The sequence below is a fragment of the Nicotiana tabacum genome, chromosome 7 (assembly GCF_000715075.1).
Source record: "Nicotiana tabacum cultivar K326 chromosome 7, ASM71507v2, whole genome shotgun sequence".
Taxonomy (NCBI): Eukaryota; Viridiplantae; Streptophyta; class Magnoliopsida; order Solanales; family Solanaceae; genus Nicotiana; species Nicotiana tabacum.
The window spans coordinates 114,656,474-114,679,345 of NC_134086.1; the positions used below are offsets into that span (position 1 = coordinate 114,656,474).

The 22,872-nt window shown below is 37.7% G+C and overlaps 2 protein-coding genes across 3 annotated transcripts; one reads left to right on the forward strand and one right to left on the reverse strand.

Moving 5' to 3' along the window:
* Nucleotides 1-2,331: 2,331 nt before the first annotated feature.
* Nucleotides 2,332-8,025, forward strand: LOC107783061 (uncharacterized protein At5g49945). Its single transcript, XM_075217513.1, has 3 exons — nt 2,332-3,512; nt 7,149-7,352; nt 7,435-8,025. The coding sequence occupies exons 1-3, from the start codon at nt 2,454-2,456 to the stop codon at nt 7,663-7,665; spliced, it is 1,494 nt and encodes a 497-aa protein (XP_075073614.1). The 5' UTR covers nt 2,332-2,453; the 3' UTR covers nt 7,666-8,025.
* A 6,956-nt stretch (nt 8,026-14,981) lies between these two features.
* LOC107781688 (embryogenesis-associated protein EMB8-like) lies at nt 14,982-22,797 on the reverse strand. Of its 2 annotated transcripts, none has more exons than XM_016602424.2 (14): nt 22,374-22,797; nt 22,051-22,140; nt 21,661-21,722; nt 20,791-20,891; nt 20,373-20,462; nt 19,795-19,917; nt 19,157-19,234; nt 18,297-18,382; nt 18,076-18,124; nt 17,059-17,115; nt 16,848-16,978; nt 16,268-16,351; nt 15,818-15,884; nt 14,982-15,623 (listed from the first exon to the last, which is right to left on the reverse strand). In XM_016602424.2, the coding sequence occupies exons 1-14, from the start codon at nt 22,622-22,624 to the stop codon at nt 15,198-15,200; spliced, it is 1,695 nt and encodes a 564-aa protein (XP_016457910.1). In that variant the 5' UTR covers nt 22,625-22,797; the 3' UTR covers nt 14,982-15,197. The 2 variants fall into 2 exon arrangements, with proteins under 2 accessions (XP_016457910.1, XP_016457909.1); XM_016602423.2 differs by having other exon boundaries at nt 14,982-15,629.
* Between the last annotated feature and the right edge of the window lie 75 nt (nt 22,798-22,872).

Consider the following 22,872-nt stretch of genomic DNA (forward strand, 5'->3'; position numbering starts at 1 on the left):
GAGGTTATTATGGGATCGGGCTGCACCCCGCAGCAGTGTTGTACTGATTTACGATTATGAGGCTGAGGGCCTGAGTTGTACGCCATAAGGTGGCTTGATATGAGGTCGAGAGCCTATTGATTATGCCACAAGATGACTTGATATTGCGCTTGGGTCGTAAGGGGTCCATCCCGGAGTCTGTATACCCCTAGTGAGCGCGGGTGCCCAGTATGATATGTGATATAGCCCGAGGGGCTGAGGTTGTTCCATGTTATTGCCCGAGGGGCTGATTTTGTTGATATTGTACCCGAGGGGTTGATTTTATGTGTTTATCTTTTCTCGCTGTTTTCGTTCACTTGTTTAACTGTTAAAAGATGTTTTAAAGAAGTCTTACTGAACTGAGATGTTTTCACAAGTTTTTCACTATTCTATTGCATTGTATTGATTTTATACTACCTCTTTGTAGCATGTTGCTGTGTTTTACGTGTTTTCTTATCACTCAGCTGCTTTTATTTTTATTACTCACTGAGTTGGTGTACTCACATTATTCCCTGCACCTTGTGTGCAGATTCAAGAGCCTCGGGTCCTGCTATCTGATTGCTTCTAGCGAGCTATTCGGAATTCACTAGGTAGCTGCTCAGCATTCGCATCCCAGTGTTTCTCCCTCTTATCTTTATTTTTCCTTGTGTAGGATTCTGTAATAGACTGTGTAGTCCCTTTTCCATTCTCTTAGACTTATGTTAGATGCTCATGACTGGTGACACCCCGATGTCGGGCCGTGTTTATTTCCGCAAATGTTCTATCTCACTTATATTTTGGGATTTATAGTATGTTAGTGGTTTAAATTGTATTATTATAACTGTAAAAAATGAATTGGATGTTGTGTCGGCTGACCTTGTTTCACGATAGGCACCATCACGACCGGGTACGGATTTAGGGTCGTGACAAAACTCTATTTTAAAAGGGTAAAAAAACGCAAACGATATTTCGCTAAGGGTCTTCGTGCTTTTAATATAATATAGATGGTGATATGATATATAAATAAGTTTATTTGTCGGTTTGGTTTGGTTTGATTTGATCAATTTTTTTTGGTTAATATCAAATCAAATTAATATTATTGGCCTTAATAAATTTCACACCAAACCAAATCAAATTTAATCTTAAGGTAGTTCTTTAAATCTATTTGCCGATTTGGATCGATTTTGCAATTTTATTTGAATAACGCTATCTGTAATAATGTTGGAATGGATTTAACAGGGACTATTGAAGTTTTCCCCTAGCAATATATGTAGGAGCTACGCTTGAAGATATTGTAATCTACCGTCTAAAAATGTGGTGTAGCGGATGCGGTTATTCTTCTCTTAATTAGAGGTTTTGGGTTCGAGCATTGGATATGGAAAAATTCTTGGCAGGGAATGCTTCCCCCGAACAGGGCCCTACGCGGCATAAATCCGGATACAGTTGGACTCCAATACGAATACCGGATAATGGGTGGCAAACCAAAAAAAAGTTATTGTAAGCTAGTAGACGCTTAGTAGTATGCCTCATGTCGCATGTACTGGATTGCGGCATTTTACCACTTGGGGGTCGTTTGGCAGGAGGTATTAACAAAAATAATGCAAGCATTAGTTCTATGCATTATTAATACCTTGTTTGATACATTTTTTCAACATATGTATAATTAATAATTGTATTATTTATACATCATACTTGGTATTATCCTATCTGTAAGTAATGTAAATACCAAGGCTATTAATGCATGCATTAGTATGGTTAAAGACAAAATTGTCCTTAAAGTTCCTTAAAGATAGAGAATATGGAGGGCATTTTCGTAAACAACTATTTTTCTTAAAAATTACGTAATACATTATAATTTTAATACACTATACCAACAATAATTAAGAAGTAATATCTGTATAACTAATGCGTGTATTACTAACACTTACATTACTAATAAACCTTATTCCACACTATTCTTATAACCCTACCAAACGACCCCTTGGATGTTTGACCTTATTTGGCATGCGAAATCTTGGTGTGTTCTGTGGACTGTAGGCCAGTGATTGCAATAACAAAGTCAATAACCAATTTCTATTAATTGGCATGATGTATAAATTATTTAGTATAGAAACTACGATTAAAAGAGATTATGAAGAATTCTTATTTAAATGTTGTATTATTAATATATGTATTCTTGTTTTATAATTATACTTCACACAAAATTCACTTGTGAAAAAAAGAAAATGATCACTAAATATTGTCAATAGTGCATAGCACATGCTTACAACTAATACTAGGCTAAGACATGATTAAGATTAACCGTAAGATTTGGAGCCTTGGCTAACTGCGCAACTGCACTTTGAAAGTATCTGCTTATATTTTCTCTCTAAATTCTGCATTGCATTTATACACACACATATATATATACATCATCTCAAGCAGAGAGAGAGATCAAATCCATCACACACTCTCTCATGGCGAAGCGGTCCTTCTCCCTTTCTCCTTTCTCTTCCTTCTTCCTCCCTAGAGGCGACACTCTCTTTTACCTTATTGCCCTTTTTTCCATCCTCTCCCTCCTCCTCCACCACCTCTCCCCCGTCTCCGCCGCCGAGAACCGCCACTTCGAGGGTTTCGATGCCGATGAAGTCGATGACTTCGCCGACCCCGTCGACCCAATCATCTCATCCAGTCCACCACCTCCCCTTACTACCACTCTCTCCGTCTCCGACCCTATTGAATCCCACCACGGCCCTCCTGATCCAGCCCCTCCAGTTACATCTCAGCCGTCCGATCCGAAACCAGCTTCAACATCCTTTGACTACTGGGATGAGGATGAATTCGAAGGTATTCCTCAATCTTTACCCTCTGATTCACCTTTAATTACTGAATCTGCCACTGCCAGTCCCACTTCTTCCGATTCGGATCCTAATTTGAAATCTGAACCAGAGCCCGAGCCTGAAAGCCCGAAATCCATATCTTCCTTTACTGTTGAGATTGTTTGTGTTTCTTTCTTGATTATGTTTGTAATAAACTATTTTACTGGAAAAAAAGAGAATGAGAACTTAGCATTAGCTTGGGCTAGTAAATTTGCAACAAAAGACTCTATCTTTGAGAAGAATTTTAGCTTATTGGGTGTTGGGGAGACCGATGATTCACCATTGTTGTTGAAAGAAGGACAAAATGTGTTCAAATTTTATGCTAGTGGGAGGAGATTTTGCCAGGGTTTGTTGGCTACGATGGAGCTTAAAAGCAGGCATGATTTGATTTCGAGGTTGTATAATATGGTGGTGCCTTGCAAAGATGAGATAACGTTTGAGGTGTACATGAATGATGATGCAATGGACCACGTGGTTCTTGCTGTGGCTAGGAAGAAATTGGCCAAGACTATGCAAAAGGAGATTACGGATCTGCAGAGGTTCACATCGTTGGTGAGCCCGCCCACTGGGAGGAAATGGGTTGCTGAAGAGTTGGCTGTTGTCTCCGAGTCGAAGGAGGTGGCTGGGGATATGATCAATGAAACCGTGCTCGATCAGGTTTGTGTCTGAATGCCTTTTGTCTAGCTTGGATATTTTGTTGGTAGAAAAATAATATGAATGTTAGTGAGTTGTGCTTGATTGAAATTTCGTGTTCTTTTGCAAACGTTGAGTTGGAGTATCCAATCTAAGCTCAACTATCATTCTGGACTGTTATATATTTGCAGTGACTTTGATTCCATTTATATTTTTCCTATATTCTAGCACTTATCGCGAAGCCATGAAGGCTTCTAATATAGATATTGGAGCGTGGAAATCTCCTGTGCTTAAATGTTAGTACTAACTTTCAGGTTTTGGAGAATTATGGTTTCTAGGATTTTTTACTAGTAAGCTATTAGTTATAAGTGTTATGATGAAGTTGAAGTAATTATGCCTTGTGGAAGTTGGTGATCTACTGAATCGGAATAAGAGTGGGCAATGTTTGGTAGAGTTGCTTAGTGACAATTGAAGGGTAGTACATGATTGGAAAGGATTGTTGAGTAGTTCAGTTTGCATGTGAACTGTGACAGAGCTTCACTTGCTAGAAGAAGCTTAAAGATTTGCACCTTTAAGTACCTAACTACTTGTATATTTTGTGGGTAGAAACTGAAAGGGACAGGAACCTTAACCTCAAGGATTTTTAAAGCAGACAGAGTGAAATTATCTGACCCTACTTGATCCAAAAAAGGAACGATATTTTGACCCTGCCTGCTCAGTTATCTAGTTTAAAAAGTAGGTCAATGTATTTTTTGGTGGTAAATTATACTATCTTCGCCCAAAGAGATTGACTTTGTTTGATGTTTATGGAGACTAGGAAAAAAGTATGTGAATAATTGTATTAGCTTTATTAGAGACGTTAAGATTGTTAGAAGATGTGGGAAGAGTATGACAATCTCACCTTTAATTCATAATGATGACACTATTTGTGGTCCTGTGGGAAGGGGGGGAGACTAACTGGTTTAGGCTTTCTGTTTGAAGTATTGATGATTTACTGTCCTGATAACGGGAAGAGAAGTTCCACCAAAAAGGGGCATGATACATTCTTCTCTTTTGTCCAATTTTTGATGGAGTATAAAAGTTAATGGTGAGGGGTAACCAACTCATTCACTTCTGGTCCACTCATCTTGTACATTGAGATGACTCCTTAGGCTCCACTTTTACTTCTACTCCTTCAGTGTCTCCGCTATTTATCCAAGCAAACAACGTAAAGTAGTGTCATTATCAAATAACTTGGCTTTCTGAGATGTCGATTTATTTTCCATTTGAGGAATAGAATGTTCTCTTTGGAGCATGCTAAAGTAGAAAGTTGGTCAGGCAAAATGGGGGTGATGAAGTATTTGGTAAAAAATTCTTTTTGAAAGGGATACAAAAGAAAAGGAGGTGGACACTTTTTTTTAGGATTGATGGGATTAATGACAATTATAATTACTGAACTTGGGATTGATTGGGTAAATGAAATTCATAATTATTGAAGAGAAAATCTTTCTTAAATGTAAATTTAGTCCCTGGATTAGGTTTTAAAGTTTAATTCTTTCCCACATCTCTTTATCGATACTGCGGAATTATCGAACTTTAGATGAGGTGGCTAGGACGGTGTCTATTTCAGACAACCAGTTCGGGTTCATGCCGGGGCGATCTACCACAGAAGCTATCCACCTTATTAGGAGGATGGTGGAACAATACAGGGATAAGAAGAAGGATCTCCACACGGTGTTTATCGATCTAGAGAAAGCGTACGACAAGGTACCTAGGAAGGTCTTATGGAGCTGCTTAGAGGCTAAAGGGGTCCCGGTTGCATACATTAGGGTGATTAAAGACATGTATGATGGAGCTAAGACTCGGGTTAGGACAGTAGGAGGCGACTCCGAGCATTTTCCGGTTGTTACGGGGTTGCACCAAGGGTCGGTGTTCAGCCCTTTCCTATTTGCCCTGGTGATGGATGCCATAACGCATAATATTCAAGGGGAGGTGCCATGGTGCATGCTATTTGCTGATGACATAGTCCTAATTGACGAGACACGACGCAACGTCAATGAGAGGCTAGAGGTTTGGAGACAGGTCCTTGAGTCTAAAGGTTTCAGGTTGAGCAGGACGAAGACGGAATACCTCGTGTGCAAATTTGGGGACGAGCCGACGGATGCGGGAGTAGAAGTGAGGCTTGACTCTCAAGTCATACCTAAGAGGGGTAGTTTCAAGTACCTTGGGTCAGTTATTCAGGGGATCGGGGAGATCGACGAGGATGTCACACATTGTATAGGGGTGGGGTGGATGAAGTGGAAGTTAGCGACGGGAGTTCTGTGTTACAAGAAAGTGCCACCGTTACTAAAAGGTGAGTTTTATAGAGCAGTAGTTAGACCTGCCATGTTGTACGGTACCGAGTGTTGGCCGGTTAAGAAATTACACATCCAGAAGATGCAAGTAGCAGAGATGAGGATGTTGAGGTGGATGTGTGGGCATACAAGGATGGATAAGATTAGGAATGAAGATATTCGAGAGAGGGTGGACGTGGCCCCCATAGAGGACAAGATGCGGGAAGCACGACTTAGATGGTTCGGGCACATTCAGAGGAGGAGCACTGATGCACCTGTGAGGAGGTGTGAGCGATTGGCGGTGGTGAGTACGAGAAGAGGTAGAGGGAGACTTAAGAAGTATTGAGGAGAGGTGATCAAGCGGGACATGACGCGACTTAGGATTACTGAGGACATGGCCCTAGACAGGGAATTGTGGAGGTCGAACATTAAGGTTGAAGGTTAGGGGGAAGTTGTGAATATTTCTACAGCGTACTAGAGTGAGCCTAGCCAGTTAGGAGTTAGGCTTAGGATGCTACTGGTCAGCTACTGATGCAGGGCTTTATGCGTTGGGTATTAGTTTACCTTCCATCTCGCTCGTATTTACTATATTCTCTTATATTGCTGTTATTTTGCTATTTTAGGCTCCTTTATGTTATGTTATGTATTTTATGTTATTTTATTATGAGTCTATCTATGGTACTAATATATGTCACTTGGTGCTTTCTTGAGCTGAGGGTCTCTTGGAAACAGCCTCTCTGCCCCTCGGGGTAGGGGTAAGGTCTGCGTACATACTACCCTCCCCAGACCCCACTTGTGGGATTATACTGGGCTGATGTTGTTGTTGTAGATGAGGTGGCTAGGAAACTGAGCACCATATTGATTTCTCTATTGTTTTTAAAGTGCTAAAATCAGTCAGAATATTATTCTTATCATCAGTTGTGCCAAGAGGGTAAACCTATTACAAACATTGGGATTTGTCTTGTGCAAATGTTGTGAAGGTGGAATTCTTTTGTGGAAAAGGATTTTGGTTCATGTGTTTCTACGTCTCTGTTCTGACCCGAGGACACATTTATCCAGTTCTATAGCCGCTCCTTTTTGTCACCTGTGGTTGCAATCTACCCGATTATTAGGATTAACTGTCAGTCCTAGTCCTCTATACCTCACCCATAGGTGAAAGTCATTTCTTTTCATTTGCTCTTTTTCTGTGGGAACACTTGCTCCTTTGGTTCCCAGAACAGCAAACTGCAGAATAAGCTATTGATGAACTTTTATTGCTCTCAGATGAGCATCCTTAGTGAGTAGTACATGATATAGCTTTTTTTAATCAGGTGTAGCATGTGATATAGCTTTATGTTAATACCTGCAGGTTTTTGGTGACAAAGCATATGAGAAATTTGGCAAAGGTTTCATCTCGATGCATTTCTCTGATCAACATCTGGGTTCACACAAGAAGATGCTGGTGTTCAAGTTTGCTCTCCCTGATGCCAAAAACATGGCTGATATGACCCGGCTTGTGGCTCTCGTACCTTATTACATTGACTTAGTTGGACGATACAAATTGAGCTCGCATGTGAGTAATTATGGATGACGCTTTACTGTATGTAAAATTTGAACATATTCATATTTTCTGAACTTTGATTTCTATGGTTCAGGCCCGCACAAAAACTGATGGAGCAAGAACGAAGGTTGCTCAAGAGATTTACAAAGAACTGCAGAATGCCAGGCAAGAAGCGCTGCAGAGAAAGAAGGCTGAGCAGAGAAAGAAGATAGAGGAAGCTGAGGCTAAGCTTAGTGCAGAAGCTCTTCGCAAGAAAGAGGCTAAAGAGCGTGCACGGCAGATGAAGAAGGCAATGCCAAAAATGAAAATGACCCGGGCTGGGTAGATTCGAGTTTATGTGCCATCTCAATCTTCTCTAGATCCCGTCAATGGTCATTGTGTGTCCCAGTGTCGCTGAATTTGATTCTTGTATTAGGTAGACGGGATGTCTCTTTGTTGGTTCTGTACCTTAGTCAAGTAGTCTAGGGGTCTTAACTTATTTTGGCCACGGGTTGTGGATTTTGACTTAGTTTGGTGCCTATTGTGAAGTAATGGGTACACTCGGTTAAAATAATATTTTGTTAGAACTGAGAACAGTTTCTTACACTAAGTAGAAAAACTAAAATCTGAATTTTGGTGGTCTAAGTGATTGGAACGAGTGATTGCATCTGCTACAACAAAGTTGATGACGTCACACTTGTTACAACTTTTGTTTTTGTTATTGTTGTTATAATTATAATTTTAACCGACACCTCTAATGCAACGGAAGATTTGACAATTTCTTGAGAGCTTGTATCAGCAATGGTGATGAACGCTTATATAAGTCTGAAAGGCTCAAATGGTTAGCTACTATCTGGTTCTGTACGTTATCACCTTTTTCCTTCCTGTTTCCAGCCATTAACTTAGAAAGAAAGAAATGAGAAATGGTGTAATAAGAACAAAAAAATTATTTACCAAATAATTGATGTTGACCACTGCCAATTTTTTTCAGGAGAAATTCTAAAATAGCTAGATTTACAAGTGGTCATTCAAAAATAGTCACGCTTTCAAAAGTAATCGAAATTTAGCCATTTTTCATGTAAAGATAAATCTGAGCGAAAACACTATTCAAAACCCGAAAAATAAGTCAGTATATTATGCTGGAGTTCTAGCATAAGTATACTTGAACTCCAGCATATTATACTGGAGTTCCAGAATAAGTATACTGGAACTCCAGCATAAGTACACTAGAACTCCAGCATAATATACTGGACTGGAGTTCCAGCAAAGTATACCGGTCCAGTATAATATACTGGAAGTTCATACACAGGTGCATCGAACTCCAATATATTATGCTGGACCGGTCTCTGTTGCAGCAAAATAGTGATTATTTTTCAATGACTTGGCAAACGCTGGCTATTTTTGAATGATCAATCCGAAAACTGGCCAGTCCGTGCTATTTTTACATTTTTTTTTCTTCCAAGATTGTTCTGGATTTGGTTTTGTTGTCTTGCAGACATGAAACAATCAGGAAACTGTTATAAATATATTATATTATGGATGTTCATTTAGTACTCCGTTGTAAATAAGCTTCCTGAAGAAGCTTATCCATATGGGACTCCACCGTAAATATGTTTATCTATTTAGTACTATATTGGAAATAAGCTTCCTGAAGAAGCTTATCACTTCGGTACCCGGTTATGGATAAACATTACCCCCAGTATAAGTTTATCCATACCGGGTATAATAGGCTTATCTTTTCAGTACCCAGTTATGGATAAACATTACCCCCGGTAAAAGATTATCCATACGGGTATAATAAGCTTATCCATTCAGTACTCCGTTATGGATAAATATTGCTCTCAGTAGAAGATTATCCATATCTGGTATAGCAGCAGCTTGTAGCAGCTTACACAGCAGCTTGTAGTAGCAGCTTACACAGCAGCTTATAGTAGCTTACACTGCAGCTTGTAGTAGCAGCTTACACAGCAGCTTGTAGTAGCAGCTTACGGAGCAGCTTCCTTTCTTCTATAAATAGAAGAGATTTCAGTTCATTATGTACATCAGTTTGAATTCGAATAATATATCAGTTTCTCTCTATACTTGTCTTTACTTTATAGTCTTTATTTTATAACACGTTATCAGCACGAAGCTCTACCATCTCGAGCAAATATTTTGAAAGTATCTGAGGTAAGAACTTTCTTTTCCTAAATAATGTCAAATCTTTCTAAACTTGAATTTGTAGCCCTGGATATATCGGGCAAAAGCTACATGTCTTGGGTACTTGATGCTGAAATTCATCTTGATGCGATGGGTCTGGCAGACACCATCAAGGATAAAAACCAGGCATCAAACCAAGACCGTGCCAAAGCAATGATATTCCTACGCCATCACCTTGATGAGGGCCTGAAAATGGAATATCTCACTATTAAAGATCCAGTCATACTGTGGAATAATTTGAAAGATAGATATGACCACCTGAAGATGGTCGTTCTTCCACAGGCACGTTATGATTGGACTCATCTAAGGCTACAAGATTTTAAATCTATCAGTGAGTATAATTCTGCTATGTTCAGAATTATTTCCCAATTAAAATTATGTGGTGATAATATTACTGATCATGATATGTTGGAGAAAACTTTCACCACTTTTCATGCCTCGAATATGCTCCTGCAGCAGCAATATCGAGAGACGGGATTTAAAAAGTATTTTGAACTTATCTCACATCTTCTTATAGCAGAGCAACATAATGGGCTATTAATGAAAAATCATGAAAGCCGACCTATTGGTTCTTGTCCATTCCCTGAAGTGAATGAGATGAACTTCCACCAAGCTAAACGTGGAAGAGGTCGTGGCCCCAGTCGTGGTCATGGTCGTGGTCGGGGAAGAAACCCCAATCATGGTAATAATAATGCACCAAAGAAGCCTCCTCACCACCAGCAGTGGAAAAGGAAGGAACAAAAGCATGAAGCGGTGCAAGCGCCAAATGCGGAAAATGCATGCTATAGATGTGGAGGAAAAGGGCACTGGTCACGTACTTGTCGTACGCCAAAGCACCTGGTTGAGCTTTATCAAGCCTCCCTGAAGAAGACAGAGAAAAATGCTGAAGCAAATTTTATTTCTGAAGATAATTTAGACTTCATACATTTGGATGTAGCTGATTACTTTGCACTCCCAGAAGGAGAAATAAGTCATGTAATCGGTAGTGAATCTGTAGAAATGTAAATATTTTAATTTGTGTTGTTTGTAATAAATAGTATGGTTATGTAATTATTGTACATAAATAAAAGTTATGTTTTGATAATGATATTTACTATAATATATTTTATTTATGTTATTTTGAAGAATATGGATAACCCTCAAATTATGTTTGGATCAAAGACAAATCATGAAGATATGTGTGTTATTGATAGTGGAACAACACATACCATATTCAACGATCAGAAATACTTTTCTTATTTGCATAAGGAAAAAGCAAATGTTTCAACAATTTCTGGTAATATAAGTTTGATTGAAGGCTCCGGAAGAGCCATAATATTTCTGTCTAAGGGAACAAAACTTATTATAGACAATGCATTGTTCTCCTCCAAGTCCCGAAGAAACTTGTTGAGTTTTATAGATATCCGCCGAAATGGGTATCATGTAGAGACAATAGATGAAATGAACAGGGAATATCTTTGTATTACAAAGAATATTTCTGGCCAGAAATGCATTGTAGAAAAGTTACCAACTTTATCTTCTGGCTTATACTATTCAAAAATTAGTACAATTGAAACACACTCTATCGTAAACCAGAAGTTTACGGATTCAAATACTTTTGTGCTTTGGCATGGCCGTTTGGGCCATCCCGGATCAATAATGATGAGACGAATTACTGAAAATTCGAGTGGGCATCCATTAAAGAACCTGAAGATTCTTACAAATGACGAATTTTCTTGTGATGCTTGTTATCAAGGAAAAATGATCACTAGACCATCACCAATGAAGGTTGATATTGAATCCCCTGCCTTTTTAGAGCGTATACATGGGGATATATGTGGACCTATTCATCCACCAAGTGGGTTGTTTAGATATTTTATGGTCCTAATAGATGCATCTTCAAGATGATCTCATGTGTGTCTACTATCATCTCGCAACCTGGCGTTTGCAAAGCTATTAGCCCAAATAATTCGATTAAGGGCACAATTCTCAGATTATCCTATAAAGGCTATTCGCCTTGATAATGCTGGAGAATTCTCATCTCAAGCTTTTGATGATTATTGTTTATCCGTTGGGATAAAAGTTGAACATCCTGTAGCTTATGTTCATACTCAAAATGGCCTTGCAGAGTCATTTATTAAACGCTTGCAATTGATAGCAAGACCACTACTTATGAAAACAAAATTGCCCACTACTGTTTGGGGTCATGCTATCTTGCATGCAGCATCACTTATCCGTCTTAGACCGACACATTATAATAAATATTCTCCGTCACAATTAGTTTTTGGTCATGAACCAAATATTGCCCATCTACGAATTTTCGGATGTGCTGTATATGTGCCAGTAGCACCACCACAACGTAGTAAGATGGGACCACAAAGAAGGATAGGAATATATGTTGGGTTTGAATCACCCTCTATTATTCGCTATCTTGAACCATTGACAGGAGATTTATTTACTGCTCGATTTGCAGATTGTCGGTTTGATGAAACAAATTTCCCACAATTAGGGGGAGAGAAAAAGGAAATCAAAAGAGAAATTGTGTGGAAAGTTTCATCATTATCTCACTTTGATCCCCGTACCCCTATATGTAATCAGGAGGTCCAGAAGATCATCCATTTACAGAATATAGCAAATCAAATGCCAGACGCATTTACTGATTTGAAAAGGATAACTAAGTCACATATCCCAGCAGAGAATGTGCCTATCCGAATTGATGTCCCAATGGGACCATCTACTAGCATGAGAGCTAGTGAACCTAAAGCACGCCTGAAGCGTGGTAGGCCTTTGGGTTCTAAGGATCGAAATCCTCGAAAAAGAAAATCGACAAATGATCAAAACGATACTATGAAGGGATCCCATGAAGAGACCCAAAATCTGATTAGTTCTGAGATTCCTGAAGAAATCAATGAACCCGAAGCTCATGTGAGTGAGGAACTTTTAATAAGTTCGAACGGTAATGGGATTAATTTAAATCGATTTGAAATAGTGGTGGATTATTGCATATAATGTTGCACTTAATATTATGCAAGATAGTGAGGATCTTGAACCTCGATCTGTCGAAGAATGTCGACAAAGATCTGATTGGCCAAAATGGCAAGAGGCAATTCAATCGGAATTGAAGTCACTTGCTAAAAGAGAGGTCTTTGGACCAGTAGTCCAAACACCTGCTGGTATAAAACCAGTTGGTCATAAATGGGTTTTTGTGCGAAAAAGGAATGATAAAAATGAAGTTGAAAGATACAAAGCTCGCCTTGTTGCACAAGGATTCTCACAACGACCTGGAGTCGATTTTGATGAAACATATTCACCTGTTATGGATGCCATAACATTTCGATATCTCATCAGTTTAGCACTACATGAAAAGCTTGAAATACATCTAATGGATGTAGTTACAGCTTATCTGTACGGTTCACTTGATAATGAAATTTATATGAAAATTCCTGAAGGATTTAAAATGCTTGAAGCAAAATCTCAGGAAATGTATTCAATCAGATTACAAAGATCTTTGTACGGTTTAAAGCAATCTGGGCGCATGTGGTATAATCGCCTTAGTGAATATTTGCTGAAAGAAGGTTACATAAATGATGTTATTTGTCCATGTATTTTTATAAAGAAAATGGCATCAGAATTTGTTATACTTGTTGTTTATGTTGATGACATAAATCTTGTTGGAACTCCAGAAGAGCTCCAAAAGGGAATTGAATATCTTAAGAAAGAATTTGAGATGAAAGATCTTGGAAAGACAAAACTTTGTCTTGGTCTGCAAATTGAACATTTAGCAGATGGGATCTTTATCCATCAATCTGCCTATACAGAAAGGGTCTTAAAACGCTTTTACATGGACAAAGCGCACCCATTGAGTACACCAATGGTTGTTCAATCACTTGAAGTGAATAAGGATTTGTTCCGACCTCCAGAAGAGGACGAGGAACTCCTTGGTCCCGAAGTACCCTATCTCAGTGCAATTGGTGCACTAATGTATCTTGCTAATGCTACAAGGCCTGACATAGCATTCTCTGTTAATTTACTAGCAAGATATAGTTCTTCTCCTACACGGAGACATTGGAACGGGATTAAGCATATATTGCGATATTTAAAGGGAACTCTTGATATGGGTTTGTTTTATGCTAACAAAGATAGTGCAGACCTTGTTGGTTATGCAGATGCAGGTTATTTATCTGATCCCCATAAAGTTCGATCTCAAACCGGCTACGTATTTACATATGGAGGTACTATCATATCATGGCGCTCCACAAAGCAATCTATTGTTGCTACTTCTTCAAATCACGCTGAGATAATAGCTATTCATGAAGCAAGTAGGGAATGTGTATGGTTGAGATCAATAATTCATTTTATTCGAGAAAAATGTGGTTTGGAATGTGAGAAAAGACCCACAATTTTATACGAAGACAATGCTGCATGCATAGCCCAATTGAAGGGAGGATTTATAAAAGGAGATAGAACGAAGCACATTTCACCAAAATTATTCTACACACACGATCTTCAGAAAAATGGTGACATTGATGTGCAACAAATCCGTTCAAGTGATAATCCAGCAGATTTATTCACTAAATCTTTGCCAACATCAACTTTTGAGAAAATGGTATACAAGATTGGAATGCGGAGACTCAAATATTTGAAACAAGATTTTCATCAGGGGGAGTAAAATACGCGATGCACTCTTTTTCCCTTACTAAGGTTTTTTCCCATGGGGTTTTCCTTATAAGGTTTTTAATGAGGCACCTAACAATGCGTATTACTAAATATGTGTACTCTTTTTCCTTCACTAGAATTTTTTTCCCACGTGGTTTTTCCTAGTGAGGTTTTAATGAGACACATGATCTTTTAATGAACATCCAAGGGGGAGTATTATAAATATATTATATTATGGATGTTCATTTAGTACTCCGTTGTAAATAAGCTTCCTGAAGAAGCTTATCCATATGGGACTCCACCGTAAATATGTTTATCTATTTAGTACTATATTGGAAATAAGCTTCCTGAAGAAGCTTATCACTTCGGTACCCGGTTATGGATAAACATTACCCCCAGTATAAGTTTATCCATACCGGGTATAATAGGCTTATCTTTTCAGTACCCAGTTATGGATAAACATTACCCCCGGTAAAAGATTATCCATACGGGTATAATAAGCTTATCCATTCAGTACTCCGTTATGGATAAATATTGCTCTCAGTAGAAGATTATCCATATCTGGTATAGCAGCAGCTTGTAGCAGCTTACACAACAGCTTGTAGTAGCAGCTTACACAGCAGCTTATAGTAGCTTACACTGCAGCTTGTAGTAGCAGCTTACACAGCAGCTTGTAGTAGCAGCTTACGGAGCAACTTCCTTTCTTCTATAAATAGAAGAGATTTCAGTTCATTATGTACATCAGTTTGAATTCGAATAATATATCAGTTTCTCTCTATACTTGTCTTTACTTTATAGTCTTTATTTTATAACAGAAACAATGATATCTTTCTAATAATTAGCTTATATAACGATATAAGATTATTTTCTAAGTAATAAGAAATAGTACAGCCTCAACAAATCTAGTTTGACAACAGATAAGAAATTCAAATTTCCAAAACCAACTTTGGAGCTCAGCTTGTCGCCCTTCTGCAGCAATTGTATGACAAATGTATCTCCAACAGCAATGAACAGAGCATAGGCACTGCCACATGCATGACATCATCATCTTTTGGGAGAAGATAGCGAAAAAATATTGCGCAGCTTTTTCTTGAAAAACAGTGGTAAAGCTGAACCGAGAATTGGCAATGTGGTTATGATTGCAGCATATGCAAGTACCCACATTGAAATCTTGCTACGCCGAGAGAGCTGATTAAGACATCTCTTAACAGGAACCATCATTGCATCAAAATCTGCTTTCGGAGCAGGATCAAGCTGAGTTGTTGCATTTGTTTCTTCTTGCTGCACTGTAGCATTGACACCTCTAACACAATCTCCAGCATTGTCATCTTCAGCCAATTGCTCATTCTGCTGACTTCCTGCATCACCTGATGGCTCATTGCTAAATGCAGTTATCATTCCGTCTTCTCTGACATTCACATATGGCGCCTGATCAATGGATGATTCCAGGGGACTATCCACTGTGGTATTCTGCATCTGCGAAATATAATGACATAAAGGCTCCCAATTACTGTAGCTTCAACTATCATTCTGATGTATAAGAATTCACAATCATTTGTCTGGACCTTCACAATAACTTATGAGTAGAGCTATCAATTAACTAGGTATTTAAGCTTAGCTTTAAAGTATGAGCAGTTTCAAGGTGAGTGTACAAATCTGCATACGTTTTCTCGATGGATCAATGAGCTGGATTTCAAAGCACGAAAATATTCTTCAACAGCCCTAACCCACCTGCACCATAAGGAACACATGATTAACTTGTTCTCAGTAAGTATTGATGTCATAGCTCATGCTACTAAATAGTCACCATACACTTCAATACGACACTTGGAGGAGTAAGTAATACCTCTGAATGCTTATCAAATACAGATTTACTGAATTCTCCAATTTAGGTCTCCCCTACAAACCCCAAATTCTATATACAATCCCAAAGTATATACTCAAAGAACTCAGTTTTTTCTTTATCCTTCCATTTTGGAGCATTTTTGCATGCTAAAAGAATTGAGATGAATGAATAGTGGCGGAGATGAAGTGCTAATTAAATTTAACAAAAAACATAAAGGTAACTAAATTACAATGCCAAAACCATATCAGATGAGAGGAACGCAACTTACCAGAGGCTTTTTGCAGTAATCCCTTCAAAATATGCCAAGTGTCCACCATGGTGCGTGGTAGCTAGTACGATATTTTTGTTTGCCCTGAACAAGAATCATGTTGTCATACTGTATTTAGAGGTGCACCACACGCGCGCGCACACACAGAGACATGAATTGAAAGTACAAAGAATAAAATGATCAGGAGCAGACACAAATGATGTGAGACTTCAATATAAGCAAGCCTCAACGTCCATTAGGTAATTAAGTCTTCTCATATTATAAGTACTTTACTGAACACCCCATATAAATTGCGGAATAGTTACACCCCCTTGAGAAGGGAAGGAACAGAAGTAAGGTTTTCTGCACAAGTGCCTTCAGTTTCCATTATGTTTTGTTCAAGGGTGACTCCACCAAATGCTTAACACATTAAATCACTCTTTCATGTCTTACTTAACAACCACACAATTCCATATTTTTCCCCCCTACGACAGTATAATTTTGCAGCTGTATTACTTCACATTAGCTCTGACCTTTTATCCGGTCTAGAAAATTCGAAAAGAAGCTAAAAGGATATTCTGCAACAGAAAGGATGACATACCTACATTCATCCCATGGAATTGCTTCTCTTGTACAGACTGGATCATCCAAGCTACTAATGCAGAGGAGGGGAACCATCACATTCCCTATATAACTGGTACAGCTTGCTTTTCTGTAATATGTATCAACAGTCTTGGGGGAGGGGATGTAAATAAATGCTGATTAATAAGGCATTGGACAGACTACTGGAAAAGGAGGCAAAGTTGTGTTACCTCAAGATTAGCAAGAATACGAGTAGCATGGTGGTCAAAATCTCTGATAGAACGTGACTGCAAGAGAAACAAAGAAAATAAGCCATCAGAAGGAGCAATACACAAAAGATTGATCATCTACCTTTTAGTTGCATAAATTATCAATTAAATCAACTCTTTTACAAGGAACACAGAGAAATGTGCTCTTATTACGCGTGAAAAAAGAGGACTTCACCACATCCTTGAAGTTACTCGGGTTAGAATATTATATCTAACTGAGGGTGCCTGTGTTTCATTAGCTTCTTGATACTGCCATGGAGCTAAAAGTTCAAAGCACATCAAAGGTTTCTTGTCCCCTACTAATATTTTCTTTCTTTATTCTGTTGTAGATGTCTCATCTCAAGAGGAACATCCCAAACTAAACTAAAAGGGATAGACGGATTCACATATGAATAAGTTAAGCCACTCAGGGTTTACATGTTATCTTTGTCATCCTTCCTTGGCACTAACATAACAAAATTTTCCATCAGATATTAGATTTCACATTTACTTTCTTTTGACATGTAGACTTCCTATAGTGTAATATTCCAGATGTCTTCACACATGTTTGTATTTCCCATCTGATGCCCAACAATTTATGTAAAGTCAGCACTATGCTCCTTTACAGGAAAACCTATAGTTTGGTTGCCTGATAGAAATCTCAAACGTCAGTGATTAGAACTCAATATATTTTAATTGGGGAAACTCCATCTATGTTAGTCTTTGTTAGCTGGTCCTAGCATGAAATAGTCATAGTATAAAAAATCCTTTAAACGTTGAATTCGTTAAAACGTGTTCTCTTAGGCACGTGCTACGTCTGCACCAGGGTTTCGTGCTAAATGGGCAAGGGTTCCATGACGATACCGGCCCGAGAGCGGAATGAATACAGATGATTTATATAACCAGTGCAGCTAGTATTGGATTGAGGTGTAGTTGATTGATTTAAGTGATAGTCATTGAAGATAAGGTACAGATAATAGGTCAGAAGAATTAGATGACCTTAGCAATGCCTTCCCAATCTGCCAAACGGGACCAAGTAGTCTGATGCCTGCAAACAGATTTTGCCACACAAAAGGAATTAGGACTTCTGAATGAAGACCAAGTGAAATAAAACTACAAGGAACATAAAATTAACTTAGGATTAATGCCATCACAGCTAATAGCAAAGCCATTAAACAAAACACAATATCAAACTGACTAAAGAGACTAGAGGGACGTACAGCTTGGCATAATCTTTTAATCCAATTGAAAGAGCTCTGTCATAGAATCTCTGCACTAGCCTGCGTTTAATAAACCTGTCACCAATCTGGAAAAAAAAAACAAGTGGATTTGACTTAGATAGATAGAGAAAAGCACGGATGAATTTTTGTCTGACACAAGCAAAGGACGGATCCTGGAATAACAAGATTAGGGGTGTGTTTGGTAGGAAGGAAAATATTTTCCATGAGAAATTATTTTCTAGTGTATGGTATGACAGAAGTCATTTTCCATCAAAAGGAAGAAAATGACTTTCCCCACTTATAGACGGAAGTTATTTTCCTTACAACTATCTTAACTTTTAACTGCATATTAGTTGTTTTAGCTAACACTTAGACATTATTATTAATCTCTAGTACTCAATAGTTTCATCAAAACACTCTCCGATTGCTAATATTATTTTTAATTTTTAACATACACTTTTTATAAAATATATTTTTCACTCACCAGTCAAACAACACAAACATTTTCCATGAAAAATGATTTCCTTCAGACCAAAACACCATAGGTCCTAATGTTAAAGAATAAACTTAAAAAATGACTAATTTGACTTTAATTAGACTAAGGTTGCCACTATCACTATATTCATCTAGCATCTTCAAGAATTATTTCAGGCCAGACAAACTCTTTCAAGATCATGATAATCCAACAGATCATACATCCAAAACAGCCTTTAACCCGAGAAATAAAAATATATAGTAGAATCCATTTTAGTGGGAAGATATACCCGATAAAGGATGACGAATGAAACAAAAAAGTTAGCAATTCACCAATACCTTAAAAGATAGTTAGAGCATGCATATTAGTTAGTCTAGATACTAACCAAAAGGTCCCACGGAGAACAGATAGCAGCTGCCCCAACAATTGCAGTATTAACTCCTTCCTCACCAAGATATTTTACCTGGAAAGTATTAATATTGTCAATAAAATAGTTCTTGGCTTCATCCACAACAGCTGCCCCGTTGAATATACCTGAACTCGTTAGAAGCTCAATATTTAGAAGAGAAATGCCCATTTACTTAAAAAGCCTTTGAAATCGAATCATTAGCACGTCCATTCATGCCTAAGGTTGTAACATATCAAACTTCAGCAGATGGACAATCTAGTAACCTGAGAATAATCTTGTTTAGATGTAACTTCCTCACTAATGTGGGAAATTTTTTTAATGGTCATAATGTTGATATGCAATAGGGGTTTTGTATATAACGATGAAGAACTGACAACTAAAGCTTTATGAAAGTCATCAAGACAGTTATCATTTGCCTGTGTACCTATTGTGTGTGCATGTATATATACCTTGCTGACAATAATAACTTCTCTGAAGATATTTACTGTAACAAGCTATGGTAATTCTCTTCCTTTATCTTTCAAATTTAGTTTCTGTCTTCAGGTAACCATACTGAAGATTCTTTAGCAAAGGAAGCTAACAAAATATTCAATAACAAAATTGTAACAGCGTACCAGAACATTAGCACCAATGCTAGTCCCAACAACAAATAAAGGAGTTTGAGGGTATTGGGTGTGAAGATGGTCAATCACTTTGCGGGCGTCCTCCGTCCATCCAGCATTATAAAAGCAATCAGACTGCCATCAAGATATCATGAATCTTGAGCTTTCATTGCCCAATAGTCCACAAACTATATATTCATAACACAATAAACATATTACTAGCAAAGTTATGCACCTTAGATGAATTAAATTTATTATTTTAACTTTCACTATTTTCAGTCTTATTTATATAACGTGAAGAGAAAATTTACAGGCAAAAAGTTTAAGAGGAACAACAAAAAATAATGAAAATGGGAGGCACCATAAACCATTGAAGAAGTTTCAATTTGCTGAATTTCCTCAGGGACCATAGTAATAAGGCAGTTCAGTGTAAAAACTAGCTGATCCACGAGCAACTTAAAATTAGAAAGTTCATAGCATCTCTCCTCAACTAAAAATTCAACTGAAGTAAATCTAGGTCATATTCTCTCTTATCAAAAATAACTAAACTGGAAAAGATTAAAGTTCTTGCTTAAGGATGGAGTACTCACAGTTATTGACACTCCGCCGAGACCCCGATGATTGCTCACAACGACATTCCATCCACTTTTAGCCATCTTAAAGGCAAGATGCTTTATGTACTGCTAAATTATAGCTGATTTAAGAAAGAGCAAAGCGAATATTTGCAGTGAAGAGCACATAATCTCAAGTAATCATATGATAGAGCTCAATCAACCAGTATAAAGTTAGAAAAAATAAAATTTTGTAAAAGCCAGAGGACCTGGTTATATCTATAGAAAGGAAAAGGAAAGAAATATGTTTATAAACAGAGAAGAAGGGAAGAGAATAAAAACTCAATGGAGGAAGGAATTATTTTTGCAGCACAATTGTTTCTCCAAAAGAGAGACATAAACATGCAAAAAACTCATAATTTTGAAGACAACAGGAAAAGAGTGGAAGAAAGCTTACAGCAGAATCAGAGTCACTTGTTAAACCAGGAATCACTACCATTATGGGACCTTTATCATCACTGTGAAATCCATCAAAACGTTCAACGGCTGGCTTTTTAACTGACAAATAAAAAGAAACAGAAATTGGTGTAAATTTACTCCATTAAGTACGTAAGATATAAAAGAAATTGGCGTAAAATTTACATCCTTATAGTTTTTTCCATCAAGCACACCCAAAAAAAATAGAAAGTTGATCTTCTATTGGTTCATTCTAACATTCAAAAGGGCTTCGCACTTCCTAAAAGGAAAAAGATGGAGTTGGAAGAGGTTCTTCCATAGCTTTTTATTTCAACTTTCCAATAATTTTATAACCTTTCAGTGGCTGTTCTTACACAAAACTAATGGCCAAAGCTAAATATAATACCATCTTCTTTCTCCCCCTGAACTCCTCCTCGAACAGCAAAAACTATATTATACGGTCCTCCTTAACTCAATTCCTTTATACTTTATTCAGTTGGCTAGTCCTCATTTAACACTTCAACTAATCCTTCATCTTTGATATGAGCTACTAGGGACTACTTTCCAAGTTGTCCAGAGCATCTTTTTCAAAGGTCTAAGTTGTCTAGAATGTAAAGCCTTTAGAACTGGTTATCCAACATAGTTGGGAAACGTTCTCGATGACTAGACAAAACTTTAACTATTGGAATTCCATAAATTCCTCCAATCTTGTAAAGAAATTGACTTTTACATCAAAAGTACATTGTCATATTCCAGATCTTTATTCTAGTTTTGAAGTTTAGTTATGTTCTAAGACACGAGCTCATTCAATCAATTATGAGTTGAAACAGTCCGTGATGAAATGAAGAATGATGCTTAAAATGTACTTTACCATCCGCATTCGTTAGCCAATCCAAAGCTATTGTCCCACCATCAGACGTACGAAATATCTGTCTGGAGGCAACAATGCATTAGTGAGCAAAAAGTAGCACTTCTTCACTGCCTCATATGAGAATATGATGTTTTCACAATGTCAAGGGTAACTGCTCGCAGACAAGTGAGTCTCATTTATGTCATAAATGAAGAGTATGCTTAACACGTGAATCCCATACTTACACAGTTCAAACAGTAAGTGCACTGAGCTAAAATTGTCTGCCAATATTTACCTAAACATACAACGGAGACCAAAACTGCTATTATCATAGTATGATACTCTAGATTGAACATTTAAACCCCGTTTATTTCCTTAAGGTTGAAACTAAATAAGCCGGTTAATCGTCACCTTCTATAGTTGCAAACGGGTGCCCTTCCAAAGAACTGTAAAAAGGCAGTCTGGATATGAGGACTGCAAAGCCATGGAGTAGACAAATACCTGCAATAACCAATAGAATAAGTATACCAATGAGTATACTCATGTCACACTAATTTCAGTTTAAAACTCCAGGTTATAGCCATCCTACCACTTACAAGATACATTCAAGCATGTTTTGTCTAGAATTAACACTTTTTTGTTATAAGCAAGATAGAATTTAAAAGATATGATGATCAAGATTCAGAAAGCATTCAAGATTATATTTTTATTTACCCCCTTTATTCAGTTTTTACCTGCCATGTAGAATTTTACATTTGGAAACAACCTCTTGATACAGCTCAGAGGAATGGTTAAATGTCAAGGACACAGGCTGTCCCCTAAACGCAGTGAATAAATCTTGAAAGAAGTGAATCTCCACGAAATGATAGAGGAATACACACAGTAAAAACAGGACGCCCAAGAAATAATGAGAAGTAGGTATCAAGAAAGCAGCTTTCAGCAAAAGCTCATATGGGGATTCTGAGCTAAACTCAATGCAATCCATGAGGATCTTGTATAGAAAAACAAGAAACAAGAAAAATTGATGGAAAAGAAATATGGAAACAAAGGGTGGGTAGTTAAATGGGTAAAGAAGGGAGGGGAATAGTCGGTTGGGGCTAGTAGGCTACGAAACCTTGAATTTTCTACAAAATGGTTGGGACTTGGGCCATTTGGACACGTGACTATAGATGTGCTCTTTGCTCTTGTTTTACTTTTCGATATTTCCATAGTTGTCTTATTTCGAAATTAGTT

Coding starts and splice junctions, on each gene's coding strand:
- LOC107781688 (XM_016602423.2), bottom strand. CDS start 22,624: ATGGATTGCATTGAGTTTAGCTCAGAATCCCCATATGAGCTTTTGCTG. Junction 22,141..22,373: donor TGTAAAATTCTACATGGCAG/GTAAAAACTGAA, acceptor TGGTTATTGCAG/GTATTTGTCTACTCCATGGC. Junction 20,463..20,790: donor CAAGTGACTCTGATTCTGCT/GTAAGCTTTCTT, acceptor ATAATTTAGCAG/TACATAAAGCATCTTGCCTT.
- LOC107783061 (XM_075217513.1), top strand. CDS start 2,454: ATGGCGAAGCGGTCCTTCTCCCTTTCTCCTTTCTCTTCCTTCTTCCTC. Junction 3,513..7,148: donor ATGAAACCGTGCTCGATCAG/GTTTGTGTCTGA, acceptor TAATACCTGCAG/GTTTTTGGTGACAAAGCATA. Junction 7,353..7,434: donor GATACAAATTGAGCTCGCAT/GTGAGTAATTAT, acceptor TCTATGGTTCAG/GCCCGCACAAAAACTGATGG.